This window comes from Solenopsis invicta, chromosome 4 (genome assembly GCF_016802725.1).
Source record: "Solenopsis invicta isolate M01_SB chromosome 4, UNIL_Sinv_3.0, whole genome shotgun sequence".
NCBI classification, from domain to species: Eukaryota; Metazoa; Arthropoda; class Insecta; order Hymenoptera; family Formicidae; genus Solenopsis; species Solenopsis invicta.
In genome coordinates, this window is record NC_052667.1 from 14,811,799 (window position 1) to 14,828,030 (window position 16,232).

A 16,232-nucleotide genomic window follows, 5' to 3' on the forward strand; every position below is an offset into this window, starting at 1 on the left:
ATTTTAAAAAAATATACAGGGTGTCAGGCAACTACTGCCCCTGGTTTCGTGGATTGATAGATTAAGTAAAACTGAGCAGAAAAGTCCTTTACCATTTTTTAATATTTGCCATAGTTAACGAAATAAAAATTAATAAAGTCTGCGAATAAGCACGTATCACCGCGCGCAAGGACCGCCCGCCGGTCGCCGAGACGTAGGCAGTCGCGGCTGTAGGCGCGACGCGGTGCGGTGAGAAGGGAAAAGCAGCAGTAGCTGCGGCCTGCGAGCGGCGTGGCAAGGAGGGAGAAGGCTGTCCCGGCTGCCTACGTCTCAGCGACCGGTGGGCGGTTTTTGCGCGCGATGATACGCGCTTATTTGCAGACTTTATTAATTTTTATTTCGTTAACTATGGCAAATATTAAAAAATGGTAAAGGACTTTTCTGCTCAGTTTTACTTGATCTATCAATCCACGAAACCAGGGGCGGTAGTTACCTGACACACTATATATTGACGCTACCATTTGCCGCCGCCGCCAATAAATTATTATCCGCCGATTCCGCCGCCGCTGAAAAAGAAAATTGTTGACAAATTCGCCGCCGCCAAACTATTTTACTTCAAACGCCGCCGCCTGTATAAAATAAAATGGCGCACAGGTCTAGTCACGAGTATTACGGATCACGGCTGGAAATATTGCCGGCAACCGGAAATATTCCGGTTGCAATTCAGTCATCACTCGTTTTTGATCGAGAAAACAAGAAAGATTCTACACAAGGCGCGCACTGCTACTTACCAAGGAACGCGTTGTCTCGCCCTGCATCTTATACCCGTGTCCGTTGTTCATAGAACGCCAACGTCTGCTTGCTCGTCTTCTCGTGGTCTCGTTCAGGTTGTGGTTATCCCAACGCCCGACTTATAAGCGAATTACGCTCATCTCGCAAAGGGATGGGTAACTCTCGTAAATAACCACACGCACGTTTGAGATTAACATTTAACAAAGTTTATTTTAAAAAAATGTTGTACAACGTGTGCTTCGCGTTTCGAGAATGTTCCGTACAATTGTTTAGATCGCGCACACTCACGTGTTCGAGCATACACGCCCGTAAACATACAACAATATCATAAACGCGTTGTCACGCGTTACTCGCGGCACGCGAATTATACTTGTCCGCTCGCGAGTCTCTCACACGCGGTTAATCACGAAAACTAAAATACCGCACGACTGGATCGTCCGCAGACGTTGTAGGTAGAAAATTTAATAAAATCGAAAATTTGAATAAATGTTTAAATTTAAAATAATAACACTAATCACATTAAAGTGTGACGTAACATTTGCGTACGGATAAACGGAATTGTCCCGTTACATCGTTATTCTCGATTCGTCCACCGTCGCGAGATTCTTCGGAATCTTTGAGAACCTCCTGTTCTCACGCGCAACTTTCCTCTCGCTAGAGTATTGCTTCGGCTTCTGGAAACCGACTGACTATCGCTAGTCTCTCCCCGAACAGCTCGGGGTGCGATGCCTACGTGGAATCCAGTGGTGGGAACGCGCGGACCGATCGCGCGTTGAATTGGCTCTGCCATTGGCACGTCCATTGCGTTGATCCGCCGCCCCGTCGAATGGAGCCTCGCGCATCTGAGACAAGGCCAGGGAGATACGTTCACGCTTATTCAACGCCCACGGCTTATGGTAACTCTCGCGCGCGCACTTTATGATAATCTTTACATTGGCAGTTTGCCAGTCTGCCGTCCGATTCTCGCGCGCACACTATATGATAATCTTTACATTGGAAGTTTGTGGGGCTGCCACTCTTGCATCTTCCTGCTCAAGTTTTCTATGAGTCGCACGCATTCCTGCACACTTGCTGTCCATTCATACTCGGACTTAAACTAATTGACTCGTAATAATAATAAAGTGAAATAGAATTTAAATTAAACGAATAAAAATTATTAATTGAAATAAACTAAATTTAAAGTGAAATAGAATTTAAATTAAACAATTAAACAAAAGTAAAGTATACTTTTAATCCGCGTCTCGCGCGTAATAATTTTGATAGAGTGTCGTGACTCTAAGTGACAGGTTGCCGGTTCGCCTGCTTAATCGACGTTAAAATAGCAACATGAATCAAAAATTAATGAAAGATAAAAAATAAACATAACGCTCAATTTATTTATCGCCTACGTGTTTTTCGGCGATCGTACGATGTCACTTGTCGTCTGCCGCCGCTGCGCCGGTGACTTTTCCCTTAGCTTAATGATTATCCTGGACGTAGACGCTCTAATTGGTGTTATCAGGATTTCGTCGTCACTATTGGTGGTCATTCGTACTTGGCTGGGTGACACCATGCTCGTACCTACCCGTGATTGGCTCTGCAAGGTTTGCTCGAGTTTCTCCTGGGTTTTTCTGTAAGATTATAAATCGGGGTGAGGCACGGTCAATTTCCGGCGGTTACAAGGTTAGGTTACTGATTGTTTCCCGTAGGAATACAAAGTCGATCTGGGGCCTCTAAAGACAGTGGATCGAGTTTGTATACAGGATTTGGCAATCCTGCAGTTTCCGATTACGGGGTTTGGGGGCTCTCCAGAAGTCTCCAGATGCAGGGAATTCAACGACCCTGATGCCCGAGTTGACACACCGCAATCCATTCCTCGTTTTACCGCGTGGAATGGATCGGGGGCCTTGGCTTCACCGCCCGGGCCGCGAGGAGTTAACCTCTATAAAAAAATCAAAGTGGCGGTGTCTGGGTGCCGCGTTTTGCGCCTCAGACGCCACGGTGGTATGTGTTTTGTCCAATGTACAGTGTTTGTCGTGGCGGGGGAGTCGGATCGCCTTCTCCTTGCCGAATCTCAGGGAGACTCTCTGCTTTGTAGTTAAATCCCGCGTGTTGACCCGCTGATTGTCGATGACCCCAGCTAGTTCGACAACATCGACACCGGGCCTTCGGGCCTAGGAGCAACCCGTATTCCGGTGCAACTAACGTCTTTTTTCGGGGATGTTCTTTGTTAGCGCAGGGATGTCCCTGACGATGTCGTCGTGAGGGGGAAGGGAAAGGGGGGGGGGTAGTTATCGCCAAGGCCTTGACTCAGGAAATCTTTCTGGGTGCCTGCGGGGATAAGGGGCCCCAGCCGCCCGGCCGCAGTCCATTGTCAGGCGCGCGTCGATCGTGGGTCATCCCGGGTGTGCGCTTAATCGCGTGCAAGTAGATTTTGTTTTATGTTCTTCCCTGGTCGGCGCGTGCAATGTATGTGTTGTCCATTAGAGTCATTTCGAGCTGGCGGTCCCCGGACACCGCAGTATCCCTCAGGGTGGGGTTCCCCTCGTAAAACAATACCACACATACGAATTTTATGGACAACGGCAGTGATAGGTTACCGCGCAGGGGAGTCGGATACCCCCGGGCCGGCAGGGGAAGACTAATGTCCGGGTGCCCCCTTGTCGTTATCTCACGACGGGCGGTCGTGCGAGGTGCCCACACGCCTCACCAGCTAATGTGGTAATTAATGTTCGTTTTTGTCCGCGCGCTAGGCGGATGGGCCGGTCATTCCCAATTTATCGGGTAGACTCAAAGTCCAAAGCCTAACAGCGTTAATTATGGTATCGTTGAATGTGGATGGCGACGATGCCTTGATGTGGCTCCTCCAGCTCTGGCTCGTGGAGCCTTATCAACGTCACATCGGCGGAGAAGGTCTTCTCCTCCTCCTGTGGTGAGGGGAATGTCTCCCTTAGCGGGAAGGCTCTCCCGTAGCGTTGAACCGGCTTTCAAAGCCAAGCCCTCTGCCCTGACAGACGAGGGGGACACAGTCCTGCTGGTCGACGGTCGTCGCAAGACGGGCGACGGTCGGCAGGATAGTAGTGCAACCAGGTCAACGGGGACTCAATTTTTTTAGATGGTGGTGTACCCAACGCCGCCACGTGTCGGCGGAGAATCGGCGACGATCCGCATTCGTGGGGAAGGTTCGGGTAAAGAGGACCTTAGCGACCCGCCTCCTCCGAGGCGGCAGGATCTTTCCCAGCTTTACGTCGAGCTCATGGAGATGGATCGACGGGAGGAAGAGAAGGAGACCGGGAACCCCCTTGGAGCCGGTCATCGATTTAGACGAACCCGAGGGCCGTGTCTGGATTCCACATGTTCCGGGTGACGAATCCGACCTCCCGGCTCACGTTAGACGCAGGCGTGCCCGTGGCCGCCCTCGTCTGGACGGGAGCAGACCCTTCAAGTCCCCTTCCTCATTGTCCAATGGGGCAAACACTGAGGACCCGCTCCATGGGGTTTTCTTGGAACAATTTAAAACTCGTCGACTCCGAACTAATATTATTCGGAGCTCGGAGTTAGAGGGAGAGGGAATGGGGGCTAGTGATGCGAGGCCCCGGCAGCGCATCAGGATCCCCCCGACCCTCTTCACGCCGGATCAACGCCGGTACATCGATCGGCAACTGGGGGTAATCTCCCGGAGCACAACTACCGATCTGGCCGGTTTAGCCATTGGATTCGGGAGGTCAAGGGCGCACGAGTCAAACCGTTCACGGGTTGCCCGCTGAAAGGCGACTTATCGGGACGCATCAAGCTGAACAATCATCTCGGGAGCCGCTCATGACGCTGGCGTACCGCGCCATGGGCCATCTCTGGCAGGATGATGGAGAGGAAGACACTACGGCCGCGGCCCGGGAGTAGGAGATTCGCTCTCTCCGGGCCAAGATCGCCAAATTAAGGGAACAGCTGGGGGTCGCAAAGCGCGCCCCCATGCTTTAAAACGGGCCCTCCTTGTCCGCGGCTGCCTCACAGCTGACGGCGGGGAGAACGTCTCCTCCCCCTCCGCCGCCATCGGCGGTCGCTTCCGCCCCCGGCTCTTCTCCTTTCGAAGAGCGAGCTGGGGAGGCTGAAGCAACTGGCGGCGACCATGGAGAGGCTGGAGAGGCGCTTGGCGCAGGTGGAGACGAGGGCTGTTTCGGTCGCCGTTCCCATCGGCGCCAGGAACAAGAAAGAATAAAAAGGAAAGGGGGGTACGGGGGCTCCGCGGGAGAAGCCTCTCGCGCCTTTCACCGAGCCGGCAGCCGCGCCCGGCCCCGATGCCCCTTCGAGCAATCGGAGCTGGGTCAAAGTCGTCGACACTAGAAAAAGGAGGAAGGTGGACAGGGGGATAGGCCAAAGGGCGTTCTCCCCTTTCCGATAACCCCCTCCGAGTGGATAGGAGTGTTTTCCCCGTTACATAGGAAGGGCGGGGCTCAGCCATCGGGGGTGGCGACATCCGGCGCCAATCCGGCTACCAAGCCCAACAAAACGAAAAAACGGGGAAAAGGAAGAAGGAGATCCTGCCGCAAAGCAAAACCCTCGCGTCGAGGAAAATCAAAAAGCGCATTCCCAAGTCAATAGTGGTGCTGGTGACGGTGACAAAAGATGACGCCTTAACGCAGTGATAATGCGGCGGGCCAGGGAAGCCATCATCCTCGAAGATATTGTGCCGTAGGAAGGTCCTGGGCTACGGGTCCGTCAAGCCCAGACCGTGGGCCTCCTGTTGAAGGTCCCCGGCGAGGATAGCAGACCAGTCGCGGAACAACTGGCCTTGCAGACGTGGCGCGTTGCGGGGGGCCCGGATGTGCGGATTTTATGCCCTGTGCGTAGGGTGGGAATCCACATCTCCGGGTTTGATGAATCAATTTTCCCGGAGAAGGTGGCCACGGCGGTTGCCGACCCCCTCTCCGGGGGGTGCTTCGTGGCGGACCTCCGAGTGGGACGGGTGGCGCGGAACCGGCGGGGGGTGGGCTTTGTCATTGTGCAGTGCCCGATCGACGCGGCCGCGAGGATCGCCCAAACAAGTAGATTAGCCCTGGGCTGGGTGGCGGCTCGCATGGAGATGCTCAAGGCGCCTCCACAGCGATGTTTCCTCTGTCTGGCTCAAGGCCACACGCAGCATCGGTGCCCTGGCGACGTGGACAGAGTTCGGTGCTGGTTTAAATGCGGGGGGGGAGGGGAATACACCCAGGCAAAGTGTGCAAATAAGCCGTTCTGCCCGGAATGTCCCAGCAAGGGCAAAACGCACGGCCACCGCCCCGGCGGTAAAAGTGCGCGCGGATTCCCCCGTCTGTTCGTTCGGGGAAAGAGCTCCCCCTCCTTCGCAGAAGGGAAAAGATTTAGAAAACGATCGGCCTCTATCCCTGCCGCCTTCCATTCCGCCCGGCGTTCAGGCCGTGGAGGAGGGGGATGTCGGTGGCCGATATAGACATGGAGGAAACCCCTCCCGTCACGGAAGCCTTTGTCTGTGAGGCCTTCATCACCGAAGTGATCGAGCTGTCGTCGGACTTGTCCGGAGCTTCTGGGCTTCGGGCGAGTCTGCCGAGCAAGAAGAGATGCAAGGACCTCGGCAGTACGAGTGCCTCAAACCTTCCCCAGGCGAAGATGATGCTCGAACCTCTCCCTCTTCCGCAAGTGGGATTTCACTCGAGCATCCCTGACAAGTTGTCGTCTAGACCCCGGGAGGAGGAGGCGTTGACGTTTCCTCCCCCAGGGTCGCCTATCCATTGAGAAAATAGGACCGCGAGGTGACCCCTGGCCCCCCCCCCCTACGCTCCTGGGCCTTGCTCCCAACTGATCCTGCGTTCGGAGATGCTCAGGGGGTAAGAACCCCGACTATGGGGCACCTGATGGGTGTGGGTCTCCGCTCATCCGGCGGATCGGCCACTTGTGAATAGGAGGTACGCCTGGACGGTCTCTCTGGACCACTGGGACCTTGGGCAGGGGGTTGACGCGCAACAGGTAGGTTCGGCGCTCGCCTTTGGCCCTAAAGGAGCGCGGGGGGGGAGGGGGTGTTGGTGTTTGCACAACGCTACCCCAGGGTGGACAGGCGGCAACTGACGTATCTCGGCTCACCGCCCTTGCCGCCGGCTCCTCTCCCAACCTGACAAATTAGCGCGTCGAGAGACTCACTCTCCGCCCTTGGGAGAAGGCTACCGAAGTAATGGCGTATTGTCAGCCGGGGTCTTCCTTAGCCGGGGCGAGATGGCTCGTTAAGGTTTTTAGTTGAAACGGGGAGTACAAAACCGATTGCTAAAACTATGTGGCTGTGTTTTCACCGTTCCGACCCGAGTCCAACACTACCAGGTCTAGTTAGCCTGGTGTGCCATGAGCATTTTCCTCATCGTATCAAAAAAAAAGTTACTGTTTGTTGGTGGAAGACGACCTCTCCTTCCCCGCGGTTGTGGGAAGGATGTTAGAGAGCCCCGAGGCATGGAACGCCGTAGCCTCTTTTTGCAACACAGTATTGTTGCAGAAAGAGGCTGCGGAGCAAAGAAAAGAGGAGAACTCGGGGGCTCTCCCCCAAGAGACAACGCAAGGGAGGTCGTGGGCGCAGAATATTCCTGCGCCAACAAGCATAATGGGGGCGGAGGAAGTGCTCTTTTACTCCCGTCTTCTCGCTGAGATGTAAGAGCACACGAGGTGGTATACCTCCAGAGGTGTTCGGCGTCGAGGTAGTTGCTTGGTCGACCTTTTGGGGGCTTGGGGTGCAGGACGCCGAAGGCTGGGAGTCGGAAGCGTCGCAAAACCGCATCCCGATTAGGACGGCTGACTGTTTGTCGGCTGCTAACTTCCGGAGGGGAATCTGCTCTCGAGCGGAGACTCGTTTGGGTTAGGACGGACGCGGTGCATGCTAGCCCGATCTCGTGATCCGTTCCGAGCCCAGACACCGGAAACAGTTGGGTTTTAGTAAATATACCGGCTTAATTTAGGTTTATGATTCCCACATACCCCGCATCCTCCTGTCCCGACAAGCGCAGAAACCCATAAAGGCGTTTCCTAACTTTAAAAAAAGAAAGAAAAAAAGGGTTACTGTTTGCTGCATAACAAACAGTTGATGTAAAAATTTATCTACATTGAGCACAATAATTAAAAGCATGGACAATATATTTTTAATGCAGGAAGTACAAGATTTTCATTAAATAATTGGTGAATGAGAATATCACATCTTTTGATTCAACAGTGAAATGTGAGCTCACTGATAGAATCAGTAAAATTTTTACTGATTCAAATCAAGAGCGGAACAAATTGTTTCAGCGGTATACAAGGTGTCCGGAAACTAGGAAACTTACTGCTTTGACAACTTAAAGAAGATAAAAAGGGACAAAAAAGTTTTATACCATTTTGCGATATTCGCTATAATTATTGAATTATAAAATAAAACGTATGAGCTAATGTGCGATGACGCCGCGCCATTGCGCCTAGCTCGTAGGCAAGAGCGCGCAGCGAGACAGATGACGCGTCGTTGTTTAAATTTTCACGGCGCGACGGTCTGAATTCGCCGCAGCGCGTGTACATACACTGAAAATTTAGATACGTTGCCTTTATATGTTATCCATGTCAAATAACTTATTATTATTATTATTATTATTACCTATTTATTATTTAAAATGTTATTTGAATTCAAATTCCCTTCAAATTAAATTTAAATTGAAGTTTAGAAAATGATATTAAATTAAATTTTCTATTTTAGAAATTTGCATACTATATTAATATCATCAAGATAAATAAATTTATTAAAAATAAAAAAAAAATATTGCACACATCTGGGAGCGAACCCAGGTCTTACAATTGTGAAGCAAGCACCTAACGCATTGAGCCGACTGCACTGGTTGCGAGAACAGTTACCGGGAAGGCTCATATGGTGCGCCGCGGTATGGCCAATTTTCACAAATTTATTATTTCGAAACTAAGACCTATTCAATGAAACGCCAGGAGACGTAGACTTTTTTTTCGTCTCCAGAATAGTTAAAAAAATTGGGATCAAAATCCCAGGGTCTCTCACCTGGTCCTCCCCTTGTAAGTCACAAGGCACCGAAAGCCTCGTTCAAACATCACACTCGTCTCGCGTTCAATCAAGCAGCAAATACGAAGCGCGATGCTGGTACACACAATTGATATGTGTCAACACGCACTCGAATCGATCGCGAGCGTCGATATTTTGCGCGCGTGAGCAAATCACATCGGTAAAACCAAATTCGAAGCCCGCGATTTACCTATGCAAGGCGATCGGGGAGCGAGAAATCAATTAAATCAAAAACGAGGTTTTTAACGTCTGTGCTTCTGGATTCATCTCATCTTTGCAGGCTCACTTCCGCTCCGGAAAAGCGAAAGCGTTCGAGAAGCTTCTCGAAGCTTCTAGAGGGATCCAGAGGCACCGATACTATATAAGCGCCAAATTTACGCGGGCCGCTTGTTTCTCAAAAGGTGCCTGCTCGAGCTTAGTTGCATACTGTGCACGTGTCTCGATAACTTTTGCGAGTCAAGGAGTCGCTTGCTCCTAGCACCTGAAACAATAGACGCACTGTGTTAATACATGAATATTGTAAATACTTGTAGACAAATAAAGTTTAGTGTGACAGTGAAATATAATACTTAGCCTTCCTGCTTCTTCTTTCCATCGCGAAGAGCGCGTGCCGAAATAAAAATAGTCCTTCGTTGATTAATTCTAGCGATACTTTACACCATGATTCTAACAAAAATAACCTTTCAAATGATTTAATAAATTTTGACTTTGCGGAAAGAGATGAGTAGAAGAAAAGAGGGTTATATGGCACCCATTTTCATTTGTTGAATAACTTTGTTTATAATTGATATTTTCTGTTAAAACTTGAACAATTACATTTGTCAGAGTATTGTTTGACAGACTCTAGACTCAAAGTAATGAAATATTTATTATTTAAGTCATGATTTATAAAAATCTAATGTCTTGGATAATCAGTGGAAGAAAACAAGTGGTTGTAATATGACTATCCATAAAAATAATTTAAAAAAATTAATTTAGTTTAAAAAAAACAGTACCTTGTTACAAAATTACATATTTTTAATTTTCTATTGTTTTGAATTTTTCTAATTTAGAATTTTCCTGCGTTCAGAAGCTTTAGAAATACCATTAGAAATTTCATTAAAAATATCATTTTATCCCTATTTAACATTAAACAACAAGTAAATGTTTCTAATGTTTCTAAACACCGCTCTTTAGAATGACTTTTGATTTATCGAAGAAATATTTTGATATAAAAATTTCGCTTAAAAAATCATATTAACAAAATTCCATGTTATTGTTTTAACTTTGTATAACTCGAAATGTATACGGCCAAATAAAAAGTTAAGTAACAAAAGAACACTCGAGTGTAGGTACCTTCGTATGATAACACATTTAAGTTTAAGAAGAATAAGGAAGTGTATGTAATTAAAGGTTAAAAGTGTACCTTGAAAAAGTTTAGAAGTGCTCAAGAGTAAAAATGCCTTATAACAATTATAAGTCCTTATATATTGATATATTAACATCACTAAAAAAACGGCGGGCTACTAAACGAATAACTCTATAAGAATACGTTACCTAATCAACGGAAATAATAGAGGTAGCCATATTGTCGACAGTAGCCATAATACCCTCTTCTTCTTTACGAACTTATAACAGCGTCTTCAACATGTGAGAAACATAAGAATATTAGTTTTCAGCAACACACAACAAATATTTCATCATTCTAAAATGATCGAAGAGACTTTTAAATTTGCCTTAGCAATTAGTAAAACCATCAATTTGTCGTCTACAAGAAAATTGTTTGGTGTTTTGCGTATGTTACCTTCATTAAAGAATGTTTTGCCAAAGAATCCTAGAACAAATCCTTCTAAAAACACCTCGTTTATTATACGTAAAAGAGATAAACTCGGATTTATTCTATTATTTTGGAACGGAAAGTTCATTGAATACACTTCTAATTAAACATAAGATAAAAATTCATGCTAACCAAAATATAAATCTGGCTGTAAATATTGATGGGCTTCCTACATACAAACGTACGAACAGTACTTTTTGGCCAATATTATGTTCATTAAAATCTGTGTCAGTTCTAAAGGGAAAAGTGTTTTTAGTAACTCTCTTCCATGGCTGCGATAAATTAAATCCACATGAGTTTTTATCCGATTTTATTAATGTATTCACTTATCATCCAATGGAATTATAATTAACTCGATTTGTTGTAATTTCAAATCTTTAATGTTAATCTGTAATACACTAGCGAAATCACTTGTTCTAGCTACTAAAAGTCATTCCGGGTATTATTCGTGTCCAAATGCACAATGACACGAGATATGTACAATAATGTAATGTATTTCATTGAAACTGATTACACTCAAAGAACCGATACTTCATTCCAAAATAAAGAACAACCTGAACACCATGTTGATTCAAGTAGTTTATTAAACTTACCGAATTTTGATATGATTAACAATGTTCCCGTAGCTCATACAGCACAAAGAGATTGCAAGTACATTGCAGAATGATTTCATTGATACATTGTAATACTGCATATTGATTGCAAAATATTGTTGCAACATTGCTGGAAGATTGCAGCAACATTAAGACGTCCGCTTTTCGAAATATTACATTAAGACATCCCAGCAACATTGCAATGTTATGGATTTTTCCAAAATATTCACATAAATATTATTACACCATATAATTCCAACAAAACAATATTTTTGTAACATTTTAAAAAACATTTTTCGCAAAGAAAAATTTCAGGAATTTTTTTTCGGAAATTTCCAAGCGGTTCACCCATCCAAGTCGCGACTCCGGTGAACGTTGCTTGACCTTTGTGATCGCTGCGAACTGATGACTTGTGAACACTTTATGCTGATATGTATATATAACTGGTAGATCAGGTCAATATACGTTATCAAAGGAATAAAATATGAATAATTAAAACACAGTATTTATATAAACAAATATAAAATTTTAGTTTTTTTACTAATTTCGCAAATGCAGAATAGCATCTGGAATAACTTTTTTGTTATTTGTTTAAATAAGAACGCAGTTAAAAAATATATAGCAATATAATACAATAATTAAATTAAATTTAAACAATTTTTATTAAAAAAAACAATTAAAAAATATTGTTTGTTTATTGGGATGTAGATCGAGGTTTCTTTATATATGGACTTATTTCATCTATTGATATGAATATTCATGTTTTTCAACAATACTATGATGCACACATCACCACGGGACCACATACCTTTTTCTAGACGTCTTAGAGTCAACATTTGAAGGATATCTACAGACGTCTATGCAAAGTTAATTTGCAGTCAACTCTGAAAGCCTGACTTGGATAAGTCGACTTATAGTCGACATAAGGTTATACAGTTAGAGAATGTAGAGATTCAGCGGAAAATTTAGTAACGTCGCTCGACCTTGGTTTGCTAAATGCGGATGAATAATTATAGATGAGTTAAATTATTAGGAGTATAAATAAGTTTCCGCCGTTTTTTATAAAAAATTGCGCATTTATTGTGAAAGAACGGTACCTAATGTTTTATTCGAAGTATTGTCCATCGCTAGCCACTACTTTTTCCCATCTTTCTGGCAGCATACGGATACCGCGTCGGAAGAATGCTTCATCTTTTGAAGCTATCCACAAATCGACCCAATTTTTTGTATCTTCATATGATGTGAAGTGTTGCTCAGACAGGCCATGCGCCATCGATCGAAACAGGTAGAAATCAGAAGGAGCAATGTCTGGTGAATACGGCGGGTGGGGTAAAACTTCCCAATTGAGTGTTTCCAGGTAGGTTTTGACCGGCGCCGCAACATGTGGACGAGCATTATCATGCAGAAGAATAACTTTGTCGTGTCTGGAGTAGTAGTGGGCACGTTTTTCCTTGAGTACTCGGCTCAATCTCATCGTGTTCGGTAGAGAGCCTCAGTAATGGTTTCATTCGGTTTGAGCAACTCATAATACATGACACCAAGCTGATCCCACCAAATACACAACATGAGCTTTTTTCCATGAATGTTCGGCTTGACTGTCGATGTTGAAGCATGGCCAGGTGGTCCCCATGATTTCTTCTTCTTTGGGTTATTGTAGTGGATCCATTTTTCATCACCAGTGACTATACGATGCAAAAAACCCTTTCGTTTATGCCTGGCAAGTAGCATTTCACATGTGAAAAATTGGCGTTCAACGTTTCTCGGTTTCATATGGAACCCAATTTCCTTGTTTTTGAATCATTTCCAATGATTTTAAGCGATGTGAAATTGCTAGTTGAGTCACTCCTAATGTAAGTGCAAGTGCTTCTTGCGTTTGGCACGAATCTTTATCTAATAATGTTTCCAATTCCGCGTCTTCGTACACTTTCGGCCTTCCGCTACGTTCTTTGTCTTCGACGTCAAATTCACCGTTCTTAAACTTGTGAAACCACTCACGGCAACTTCTCTCACTTAAGGCAGCCTCACCATATGCTTCTACAAGCAATCAATGCGCCTCGGCTGCAGATTTCTTCAAATTAAAGAAGTAAATGAAAAGCTCCCGCAAATGACGCTTATTCGGCTCAAAACTCGACATTTTTGCATGAAAAAAGATATATGATGCTGATACAAAATCGCTAATATTTTAAGGTTTTGTTGTTGCCAGATGTCCAATCTTACGATATAACGTTTTACAACAGACAATTTTAACCATAACATACTAGTGGCTCCATTTTTTGTGAAACGGCGGAAACTTATTTATACTCCTAATAAATTCACGACAAACGATATAATAATATTAACAAAAAACGAAATAAGCACGCGAACAATAGAGGCACTCCTCCCGGAAATTAATCTAACACTAACGCAAAACAAAAATAAAATAACCGCAATCCCAAAATCTAAACTAAAACTAAAAATTATAAGAGACCCCGCAGAATTAACAGGATACAGCAAAAAACTAAGCAAAATAACAGAAGAAATTAACAGCAAAAGCATTCTAACATCTGACAAATTTGTATACAGCATAGGAACAGTCTAATAATCATAACAATAGCAGCGATGCAGAGATAAGCGTATATACAAGGTGTAACAAAACAAAGGGACCTAGAGTATACCATGAGTTAGAGGACACGAATCCAAGTCGAAAAGATCTAAGTCATTTTTTGATTTGAGCCTTCTGTTCCATGCTATATTATGTCAACGTTAGCGAATGAGCGCCCGTCTATAGAAAGAAAGCAGTGACGGACAATAGACGGGCGGAGCGGAGCTGACAAACTACGCGGCGAGAGAACAACGATGAGCAGCGAAACGACTGTAATCAAAAACACACACACACACTCTCTCTCCCCCCCTCCCCTCTCGCTCTCTCCCCCCCCTCTCTCTCTCCTCCCTCCCTCCGCTCTCTCTCCCCTCCTTTCTCTACCTTGTTTAAAAAAAACCTTAAAGATCCTAAAGTGCATAACTAAAATAAACGGTGTTATTGTAATTATCAATTCAACGTAAATTAATTATTTATTTCCTTATAATTATAATAAATAACTCCATAATTCCGTGGCCTGCTCGATCTCCGGATTACAATCCGTGTGATTTTTTTCTTTGGGGAGCAATAAAAGAAAAAATATTTATACACACCAACATCGAGACAGCTGACGAGATGACAAAATTAGTATTCCGCACTATTGAGGGAATTAGTAATGTTCAAGTTCGAAGAGCTACGCAAAATGTACAGAAAAAAGCATGAACGTGTATCGAAGTAGAAGGAGCACACTTCGAACATTTATTATAATTATAAGGAAATAAATAATTAATTCACGTTGAATTGATAAATTACAATAACACTGAAACGTTTATTTTATGCACTTTAGGATCTTTAAGGTTTTTTTTAAACAAAGTAGAGAGAGGGGGAGAGAGAGAGAAAAAGAGAGAGAGAGAGAGAGAAAAAGAGAGAGAGAGAGTGTGTGTGTGTTTTTGATTACAGCCGTTTTGCTGCTCATCGTTGTTCTCCCGCCGCGTAGTTTGTCAGTTCCGCTCCGCCCGTCTATTGTACGTCACTGCTTTCTTTCTATAGACGGGCACTCATTCGTTAACTTTAACATCATATAGCATGGAACAGAAGGCTCAGATCAAAAAATGACTTACAAGGAGAGAATCAGGTGAGTCACCCTGAGATTTCAATTCCAATTTTTTTAGTTATTTTAGAGAGAAAAAAAAGTTTACGTCTCCCAGCTTTTGATCGAATAGGCCTTAGTTTCGAAATAATAAATTTGTGAAAATTGGCCATATCGCGGGGCGCCATATGAGCCTTCCCGGTAACTGTTCTCCCAACTAATGCGGTTGGCTCCATGCGTTAGGTGCTTGCTTCACAATCGTAAGATCCGGGTTCGCTCTTAGATGGGTGCAATATTTTTTTTTATTTTTTAATAAGTGTATTTATTTATCTTGGTGATATTGATATAGTATGCAAATTTCTAAAATAGAAAATTCAATTTAATATCACTTTCTAAACATTAATTTAAATTTAATTTGAAGGAAATTTGAATTCAAGTAATAATATTTAAAATAATAAATAGGTAATAATAATAATGTTTAAGTTATTTGAAATGGATAACATACAGGGTTGGGCAGAAAAACCTGACACATTTTAAAAAATCGTTATTCCCCTCCAAGTGAAAAGAGGGCGCTGTAACTCCGGGAGCGAAAAATAGATGGTTGAAGGTTTATGTTTACATATCAGTACAGTTCCAGTATGGAGAAGTGGCCGCCGCAACAACGCGCGTTCGTTTGCGAGCGTTTTTTCATAACTCAGTCCTACGTTCAAGCAATTCGCGATTTTCGTATTGAATATTCTCTTCGTCCACGAGATCCGGTTCCCTCTCGTAATTCTGTGAATCTTTGGGTCAAAAACTTCCGACAAACAGCCACAGCCACGAAACAAAAGCCTCCAGGGCAACCAAGAACGGTAAGAACCCCTGAAAATGAGACACGCGTTCGCACCTCTTTGCAACGAAGTCCACGCCGTTCTGCCGGTAAACATGCTCAAGCTCTCGGAATGTCTCGTCGATCGTTTAGCAGAATGTTGAAAGCGATGAATTTTCATCCCTACAAAATTCTCATAACCCAGGAATTGAAATATACCGACTATGCAGCTCGATTAAGATTCGCAGAAAAAATGAAGGAGTTGTTGGACAACGAAGAAATTGACCGTAAGTTTTTAATGATTAGCGACGAAGCTCATTTATTTGAACAAGACAGTAAACAAACAAAACTGTCATTATTATGCTACGGAGAACCCTCAGCAGATAGTCGAGGAGCCGTTACATTCCGAACGCGTGACTGTTTGGTGTGGAGTTGCAGAGTGGGGAATAGCCGATATAATTTTTGGTAAATAAACAAAAAAAACCTTCAAGTGTCTAGTTTATTCTCCCGGAGTTTCAACCTCTTCCGATTAATAGCGGCCGCGCAAGTGGTTATTAAAATGTGTCAGGTTCCT

At 44.7% G+C, this 16,232-nt stretch overlaps 1 protein-coding gene across 6 annotated transcripts in view; it reads right to left on the bottom strand.

Moving 5' to 3' along the window:
* Nucleotides 1-954: 954 nt before the first annotated feature.
* LOC105199534 overlaps nt 955-16,232 on the bottom strand; it is a 147,546-nt gene continuing 132,268 nt past the window's right edge. For 2 of the 6 annotated variants that reach the window (XM_039448472.1, XM_039448475.1), the window contains one exon: nt 955-2,381. In XM_039448472.1, the coding sequence (XP_039304406.1) occupies nt 2,286-2,381 (96 nt within the window). In that variant the 3' untranslated portion in view covers nt 955-2,285. Of the gene's footprint in view, nt 2,382-7,419; nt 7,772-8,773; nt 9,276-10,330; nt 10,415-16,232 lie in introns of all 6 variants that reach the window. The other 4 variants (XR_005574614.1, XR_005574615.1, XR_005574613.1 and 1 more) reach the window with 4 other exon arrangements.